Source organism: Oratosquilla oratoria, chromosome 8 (genome assembly GCF_046742065.1).
Source record: "Oratosquilla oratoria isolate Oo_2021 chromosome 8, ASM4674206v1, whole genome shotgun sequence".
Classification (NCBI taxonomy): Eukaryota; Metazoa; Arthropoda; class Malacostraca; order Stomatopoda; family Squillidae; genus Oratosquilla; species Oratosquilla oratoria.
The window spans coordinates 15,982,262-15,992,320 of NC_134784.1; the positions used below are offsets into that span (position 1 = coordinate 15,982,262).

Consider the following 10,059-nt stretch of genomic DNA (forward strand, 5'->3'; position numbering starts at 1 on the left):
GGGATGACCCATCATCCAGGAGGTGCCAAGATGAGAGGGATGGTGGAGGGGAGTGGAATATATAGGAAATGGAGTGGGTGGGAGTGGTTTCTATGTCTTTTTCTTTTTAGCTATCCCCCATGTAGGGGGAAAAAGCCTTTGGTATATGTATGTATGTATATATATGTGTATGTGTATATATATATATATATATAATATATATATATGTATATATAATATATATATATATATATATATATATTTATGCAAAATATTCCTAACTGAAGTTATTTTATTTTGTAGGCAAAGGAAAGGTCTAGCAACCAGTTAGTTGGTCCAAAGCCATTTCCTCTTGACCGTCTTTTAGCTATTTTCTACTCCATTGTTGAAGACAAGGTGTCACCATCAGCTAACATTTTTGCTCAGGTAATGTGCTTTAGTTTTTATTTGTACAGGAATAGAGAAAATGTGTTTGAAAAAGATTTTGATGTATGAAAAAATTGCTTGTCAATGCAGGTTGTTTCTATTTTTAGATTGCAACATTGGTGTCCATTCAACTCATAACACAAGTTGGGGAAGATGAAGATTTGGATTCACCAAAGTATAGATGCAATGTTAATTTAGATTTTATTAGAGGGATAGCAAGGTAAGTAGTACTCATATTTTTTGTATGCACATAATTTGGACTTGGCAGGGGGAAGGACCATTAATCAGTACCTGTAAGTGTCGGTCATACAAGACAGATGTCAGAAGGAGTCATCCCTGTTGTCCATCTTCAAGATCTATCAATACCTTTACCTCCATCCATTGATCCAGTTCTCTCTCACAGTTTCTTATTACTTCGTTCTTTATAGATTAGCATCCCAGTCCCTCTTCTAATCCTAGGTCTCTATCCCTTCTGAATGAGGAGGCTGGAACAGTGCCCCTTATAGAGGACTTTGTAGCATGAAATTTAATGAACCATGCCCTTAGTCCAATTTGCTGGTGGCAGGGTTCAAACTGTCATCTTGACCTCTGCTGCAAGTAGATGCTCTAATCCTCTTGGCCAGCAAGCATTCTTCTTAACCACTTCAGTACGATGACACCTACACAGGCGTCATGAGGCACGAGTGGTGGACGAAGATACTGGCATTGGTGTCTTGATTACATATATACATACATACATACATATATATATATATATATATATATATATATATATATATATATATATATATATATATATATATATAATATATATACAACCACTCCTCATTTAACGACGACAATTGGGACCAGCGTGCCGTCGTTAACCGAATTGGTTGTTAAGTGGAAGTGTATACATATACGTACATGTACTGTATGTACAATGTCCAGCAATACATGTATCTTTATTTTTGTGTATTTCCCTCTTATACAGTACATTAAAGCTTTATTTACTGTTTATTTACGGTGGTTATGTTCCCGAAATTACCGTATATGACCAAATCTGCGTATGCTGACATTCCATATTGAATACCGGGGTGTGTTTTTAGTTTCAACCATGGGCGCAATATAGCAATAGAAAATTAATTATTAATTGTGTAAATTAAAATGTATCAATGTAATATGCAATTTTGTGGGCGGAAATGAAAGTAAAAAATACCATGCTACAAGAAAATATGCTAATGAACGAAGTCGGTAGCATAGGATCGGGACGCCATCTTGTCGTCTGCCAACGTCTCTCACGACGACGACAATGAGGATGAGCCGGATGACATTTAATTTGCAGGTAATGATTGATCAAACACAGGTTAGGTTAGTTTAGTTTAGGTTAGGCGAATTTATCATCCTTTCATTTCCTCGACATCGGCATCTATCATAACAAACATGGTGTACCATTCATCCGACATGACTTCGTTACTTACAAAATTTGTTTAGCACCTTTTTTTTATTTCCGCTCACAAAATTGCATATTACGTTGATACATTATAATTTACAAAATTAATAATTAATTTTCTATTGCTATATTGCGCCCTTGGTCGAAACTAAAAATTTACCACTACCGGTATATATTGTACCCCAGGTAGTTTTTGCAGCTTGCAGGATGGTAATGTAGACCTAAGCTTCAGAACACTTTACCTCACAGGTAATATCCACCGTACAAGTTCATTTATAACATCATACAAATTTGCCTCAGCCAACTTAATTATCGTACACGACGTCGTAACTTCGGGAGATTTACGTTAAACGAATATTGGTCTGTCATAAAGCCCGTCGTTACTCCGAGTTGTCGTTAACCAAGTAGGTCGTTAAACGAGGAGTCGGTGTATATTTGTAGTTATACATGAGTTACCCCCAAATTATGTGAACTGGTTTGATCATGTTTTCTGTATGAGTAGTGTGATGCATCATTCATATGGCAGCTGATGCTGGGTGCAAGAATTTGACTCGCACTGAAGTGGTTAATGAACACATAAACTATCAATTTCTCCTGTCTGTTTTTTTGAAGTATTGGGTTTGTTCGTCAAATTATGAGTTTTTTTTTTTTTTTTTCTAATCTGTGTGTGTATGTATGAAGTGGCCTTGCTGTGGAGGTGCTGTGTCTTGCTGCATTGCTTCTGACCCAGGGTAGTGGGCAAGATGCAGAGATGACCTGTCATCCAAAAGAAGCCAAGAAAAGAGGGAGGGAGGGTAGATGGGAGCGGGGTATGTTGGGATAAAATAGGTGGGAATGGATTTATGGCTTTGACTTTGGCTACCTCCTTTGTAAGGGGGAAAAAGCTGTTGGTATATGTACTGTGATGGGGGTTTTACATAAGAGGGGGATTTAATGCAGGTGAGGAATACCTGGTTTTGTAAAAAATGAGCTCTGGGATTTACAGCTCTGGGATTTACAGGTGAGATAAGGTTTCCCACCTAGACAGGCCCTCTGTCAGATATTTGACCTAGGCAGTCCTATGGTCAGGTCCTTGACCTGGATAGCCCTGTGCTGGGTCGGTGACCTCAGCAGTCCTATGGTCAGGTCCTTGACCTTGACAGCCCTGTGCTGGGTTGGTGACCTTGGCAGTCCTAGTGTTAGGTCCTTGACCTGGACAGCACTATGGTGGGTTGGTGACCTCGGCAGTCCCCTCTCCAGTGGGTGTGGCCATTTCATTATTAACGGCGAGAGGTAAGGTTTTGTGGGTTGCTGTATGGAAGATGTGTTAGTCATAAAATATGGATATGGGTTTTAGTTCTGTTGTATGGGGGCTGGTTATATGGTTGGTGGGCATGGTTAGATATGGTGTATATATATTAAGTTACGGTAATGTAATTGGGGTAGGCCTGAGAAAGGGTTCAATGGGTTTGTCTGGTGATATTAGGCATCTCGTGTTGGCGATGCTGCGGAGGTGTTGTTTGTCTTACTTTGCATTATTGAGTCAAGCTGTTTTGGTAATTGAGGGATTTTGTAATGTCTGCAAGATTGGGGTCTTGCCAAAGATGAGTACTATCTCACATGTGTGTGTGGACCATGTGCACGGTTGGTGATGGTTAGTGAGGGTTACATGTACGTGTTTGTGTATTTACCTAATTGCCTAAATTTACCTAGTTATAATGCACAAGAAAGGAAATAAGCTCATAGAATTTGATATCTTTATTTCCATTGATCATAATTTGCTACAGTTTCTGATTTTAGACTGGACTACTTCCTGTAGGCTGTTCCAAAAATTATGCATGTACACTAAAAACTGAGGTTCTTGATGCCCTTCAGACGGATATGTTATGATGATTAATGATTGATTCAGTTTAACATCATGAACTTCCCCTATCAGGAGGCAAGGGTGGTGCCCCTTACAGAAGATTTTATACATACATACACATATCAATGACTTTTTCCCCATTAGAAGGGAGGTAGCCAGAAACAAAGGCATAAAATTCACTCCCACCCATTCCGTCCCCACGTAATCCATGCCCATTTACCCCCCTCCCTCCCTTTTATCTCGGCTCCTCCTAGATGACAGGTTATCCCTGCATCTCACCCACTGCCCTGTGTCAGAAACAATGTAGCAAGGCACAACACATCCACAGCAAGGCCACTTCATTTAATTGGAGAGAAATCCCTTCAGGCTGCATCAAAATATCATTCACACATACTTCCTCACCCCCCATGCCCATGGTCCAACTTGCTGGTGGCAGAGTATGAACTGCTAACACCTCTACCTTAAGGGGGTACGCGACACCTGGAGGTCATTTTCTAAACTATTTAGAGTAAAGAGCTGAAACTTCTCAGGTAAATAGGTATCCATGTTGCCTACATTTTAGGTGAAACAGAATGATGTATGTACATATGTACACATGTACGTATACCAGTAGCGACATTTAAAAGTGCACAGCACCATAATACGTGGACCAATTTGTTTTATATTTTGGCTATGATTAGTCAGTAGGCACACCTAGGGCCGGTCATTGAGTAATTGAACAATTTCCTTTATACTTTTGCATACAGGCATTTCAATTTTAATGTCCGGCAAAAATCGTGAAAAATAATTTTTTTTTTGTCTTGTTTCCATTATTACTCCGAACTCTTTCATCCTATTCAAAATATTCGAACGATCGGCCCTAGCAGTTACTAAAAGTAATATTCCCTGTAAGTTTCATCTAAATCTGATGTATTTTAGATTTTTTATGATTAAAAAAAAGTAAAAAAATATCGAACGGAGATATGGCAACTTGAAATATAAATATATCTGTACCTTGCTTATAGTTTCACCAATTTGACTGATTTTTTCATGGCTTAATTCTTATTATGTAATGAGTAAGTACAGTAAAAATCATCAACATATTTTAATTATAAGTACTTTAAATACTGAAAAACTAAAGTATAAGTATATCACAGTAGTGACAATGCACAGACAACACCATCATATAATTTGCTTTTTTGCACCTTTGGCTGTTTCTTCATATGAAACCTCACTGCTGGGGGTCTTCAGGGTATCTAAATAATTGGAAAGAGGTTTATTTTCCAGCAGTGGGCAACTTCTCTTTCCTCATCAGATTCCCCTCACCAATCTATGTTGGTAGGGCACCCCCTCCAGCATCATATGATGTCCCTTCTTCTCTCTCCTTTCTCTCTTCTTCCTGTATAGCCTTGATCTTTTTCCTCTTGCTTTCTTCTTTGGATTTAATCTTCCTCTTTAAATTGTTTAGTCTAATGTTGTCCTTTACCTCTGTCACTGTCACAGAGGTGCAGGTGAGGGCGGTGGTGGAGTGAGAGGTGGTGAGGTCTTGGCTAGTCGTCTTTGACTGCTTGCCATCTTTAACTGCTGTTTTTTGTCATTGTGGATGTTCTTTTGTTCTTTTTGCTACCCATGATGACTGTACTAAAGAGTAATATGTACTAGCTAAAGTAATAGATTGCAATGAGAGCTCATGAGACATGCGCACTTTTCCTTTCAGAGCTAGCTGGTAACTGACGCTTAGCTTCGCTCAAAGTTGGCAAAACTTCTCCCTCCACCTTCCTCCCTTCCCCTCCACCATTGTACTGGCCGTTGAAGCACTGGGCGAGCGTAAATTCAATCAAATTTCAACGTTATTCGATGCGCCTGAAGGTCCTAAATGGTACGCCTCTCTCTAGTGTGGGTTGCGCCTTTCACTGTCCCTTTAAACCTCACCCAAGACCTTTAAATTGAGCACGGCTGGAAAATTATTTGTTGGGATTTATTTCTAAATGGTATACAAACATTTTGAACACAGTTTTGAAAAATGCTATATCTTGACCAAATTCACCCCCCCCAGGTGTCACGTACCCCCTTAACTGCAAGTGGTGGCACTAAGCCAATCAGCCAGTGACCATCCTGTTATGGGATAATAATAATTGATGCCTTGATTTTCATTGACTGGAAACCTACAGGCCCACAGTGGCTGGCAATTATTCTTAGCTCTCCCATAATTCTCTTAAGAAACTTTGGACTGTTATCTGTGTTGTCTTGGTACAGGACAGTTTCTATGACACTAGTTTATAGTAATAGGAGAAGAGTAGTTACTAGTTGTCAGCTCTCCCTACAAGAAAAAATAGAGAAAATGTAATTCTATCCATCTATCTGAAGGGCTTTTTCCCCTTTACCAAAGAGGTAACTGTTACAGACTAGCCTTTGTATTTGAGTTGATGTATCGAATCTCATCTGTGATTTGAACTGTTCCTTCAATCCAATGGCCAATGTGATTAATTTGCCTTTTAATAGGTTCCTATCTTCACTTGAAAAAAAAAAAAAAGTTGATGTGCAAAACTTGTTTAATTTACATGAAAAAAAAATATAAGATTTCGACTTACACTGAAGTTGGGTATGAACATTGTGTGAGTGAGGGAGTCAGATAGACTCAATGCCTGCGTCTTCTAAATTTTGTAACACGACCACACAACATAGGTGCCAGGGACTGGTGCCAATGTGTGCCCTATCCTTATTTGCCTGGCTTCACACAATCCTTCTACTTCTTTATTTGTGTGTAAAGAAGGCTAACAAATTTTCAATCATTACCAATCTAAACTAATGGGAGGACATAAATACATATGTGAGAATACTACTCCATAGCATCATTTTGTTTACATGCCCTCTGACTTCTAAGGGGAGTAGGCCTCAATTTTGTACTCATCCACCATCTGCGCAGCAAGGCTCATGCAACTAGGGCATTTATATAAGGTACAGACATTTTATATAAAATCTTATTTTCTAATTTAAGATAACCCACTAATTGATTGAATCCCACATCAACGGTCATCCCATTTAGGATGACGAGCAATGTGGCTTTTGCTAGAATGTAGCTTGTGGCACCATTATTCACCTTGTGTCAGTGATGCATCATGGAACATGACATAGCCAAAGTCAAAGGGCATATATCCACCCCCACCCATTCCACTCTTATGCACCACCCTTTCCTCCCTCTCATCTTAGCTCCTCATGGATGATGGCTCACCCCTGTATCTTGCCCACTGCCCTGGGTCAGAAGCAGTGGAGCAAGACACTCACATCCACAGCAAGGCCGCTTCACTTAATTGGCAATCCCCACTTTCTGTCCCCTCATCCTATTTTCAGAAAATACAATTAAAGTTGATAAAGATCTTGAGCCTGTTCCAGAGGCTGAGTGTTTACATCTCCATATACAGGTAAGGGTCTTGATGGATTGAGTTGATGGGTGGCAGGGAGATGATTTTCTCTGCTACCTATTTTGTAGAACCACTACTTGCAGGTACTGGGTTGTAAAATACTGGGGGTACTTTTTTATAGATGTTTTTGTACACTGCTAAAACTATAACTTAAAATTACTGCTACAGTTTGTTCCAAGCTGGGCCAAGGTAGTGTTTTTATCCTTGAATTTGAAGTAATCTTTAATGTTTGTCAGTTAGGCATATACCTTTATTACTATGTTACGGTTATTATGTATGTATGTACTATGTTATGTACTCATAATTTTTTAAATTCATGTAGGTATTGTACTGAATTATCTTTCTCAATTTTTCTTTTCAGAACAATCAACTTTGACATCATTCGGTACTTGTATGACTTTGCCTGAGGTAAATACAGATATTTTGGAAATGCTGTTTCGTGCATTTGTATGCAGTCTGTATTACTTTTGTTTGCAGTGACTACGCTTCAATCCCATTTTTTTTTTTTTTTTAGAAGAGTGTTGAGCTAAATCTTGGAAGTACATACATACATATGCCAAAGGGAGGTAGCCAAAAAACAAAGGCATAAGAACCACTCCCATCCATTCCATCCCTATCACACTCCACTCCTCTCCACCCTCTTCTCTCCCTCTTATCTTGGCACCTGGATGATGGGCCATCCCTGCATCTTGTCCACTGCCCTAGGTCAGAAACAGTGTCGCTTCATTAAATCAGTGACCCCCCTCTCTGTCCACTCATGCAGAAAAGGAGAAGACGGGGAGAAATCCCTTAGGGCTGCATCAAATTTTCCCACACATAATCCCTTACCCCCTATCCCCCACCTATTCCACCTCATGCATCAAAACATCATTCATATACAACCATTCTCCATTCACCCCTGTCTTCGGTCCTCTCCCATCCTTCGTCAACAGTCATTCCCCTCTTCCCCAAAGCCCTTTTTACTCCATTCATCCATCTCATCCTAGGTTGCCCCCTCATGTTCACTCCTTCCATCTCTGCCTTCCACGCCTCTGTCATTAGTCTTTCTTCACTCATTCTTTCCATGCGTCCAAACCATCCCAATGCTCTTTCATCCACCCCATTTCCCAACTCCCTTTCTACCCCCATTCTCCTCCTCACCTCCTCATTTCTCACTCTATCCAGCCTAGTAATTCCTATCATACTTCTCAGGAATTTCATCTCAAACACATTCAAACTCCTTCTCTCTTCCTCTCTTATGTTCTATGTTTCTGCCCCATACAGTGATGGCAGTACAATCACTCCTTCATACAATCTCCTCTTAGCATCCATTCCCAAATGTCTATTTCTCATTACACTTTTTAATCCAAAGCATTTACTCACTTCTCTCAATCTACATTCTACCTTTACCTCCACTCCTCCCTTTCCTGCTACATTTGCACCCAAGTATCTAAAACTATCCACTTCCTCCAGTCTCTCACCCTTAATACTCACTTCCAGTCTGCTGTCACTTTCACCCCTTATACATCTCATCACCTTACATCTATCTTCACCCACATTTATCTTCAACTTTCTTCTTTCACACACACCTTTTCACACACACCTTTCTTCTTTCACACACACACATTCTTTCACCCACATTTATCTTCAACTTTCTTCTTTCACACACTTTCCCAAACTGTCACTAATTTCCTCAATCCCTCCTCTGATCCTGCTACAAGCACAGTGTCGTCCACAAACAACAGCTGGCTTACTTCCCACTTTTCTCCATTTTCTTTAACCATCTCCAATCCCTGACCCCTCACCCTTGCATTTACCTCTCTCACCGCCCCATCCATGTATAAGTTGAACAGCCAGGTTGACATAACACATTCCTGACGAAGTCCTACCTTAATCTTGAGCCACTCACTCTCTCCATTTCTAATCCTGACACATGCTCTACTACTCTTGTAAAAACTCGTAAAAATCTTGGAAATATTAATAGAAAACATACATTTTTAGGAGAGATCCAAAATGATCTCTTTCTTTACCAATCTTAGAAAGGCCAACATGCTTCATCACATGTCATTGTAAGATTCATTATTGCTATTATCATAATCCTTTTCAATATAGTAACATTTCATCAGTGACATAGAAACATATAGAAATGAACACTGTATATGAACAGAACCTTTATTATTACAAGATTTTGCTTGTTACAACTTTATCAAGCATGTGAGACAGTTATACATAAATACAACACAGACAACAGTCCAATGTTTCTTTTCAGAAGAATCTATGGAAGGGTACAAAGACCCACTGTGGGGCTGCAGGTTTCCAGTCACAGAAACCTAAAGCAGTACCTGTTGTTATTACTATTATTATCTTTTAAACAGGCCCAGGGTAGCCCATCATCGGAGGATTTGGGAAGAGAGGGAGTCAGGGGTGGTGAATGGGAGTGGAGTATTGGGGATGAAATGGGTTTGGCTATTGCCCTTGTAAGGGGGAAAAAGTCATTGGTATATATGTTTTTTTTTTTTTTTATAAAAACAATGTATTTGTCATTTGTAAAGTAGATATTTTGAATAAAATGTGCAAAATAACATAACTGATGATGCAAAATTATTGACCCCAAAAACTGCATTATTTCATTTATGAGAAGAAATCCACAAAAGGCTAAGATGAGAGGGAGGAAAGAGTGGTGGATGGGAGTGGAATTGGGTGGGAGTAGGTATGTGCCTTTTGATTTGTCTACCTCCCTTATAAGGGGGAAAAAAGCCCATGGGATATAGGTAGTTGAGGAGAAATCTAAAGTGTTACAAGTCTGGTAATTAACTTTAACAAATGAAATGAACCATCAGATTAATGAATTAATGTGAATAGCCAGAAATAAATATATATTGCCATTGCCTATGGGTCATTTATCACAAAGAAGCATATTAGAAGCATTCAAGACAGCATTTCCAAGATATTCATAGGGTGGGATTGCTGGCCTCAAGATAAGAGGTACTAGGGGTGAA

General features: G+C 39.4%; 1 protein-coding gene across 1 annotated transcript in view; it reads left to right on the plus strand.

The window, feature by feature from the left end:
* Positions 1-9,629, plus strand: part of Orc5 (origin recognition complex subunit 5) — a gene marked incomplete at its 5' end in the record, with an annotated part of 32,740 nt that extends 23,111 nt beyond the window's left edge. The window contains 3 exon segments of the mRNA XM_076188932.1: positions 283-405; positions 513-625; positions 7,443-9,629. Coding sequence (XP_076045047.1) covers positions 283-405; positions 513-625; positions 7,443-7,488 — 282 coding nt within the window. The 3' untranslated portion in view covers positions 7,489-9,629.
* Between the last annotated feature and the right edge of the window lie 430 nt (positions 9,630-10,059).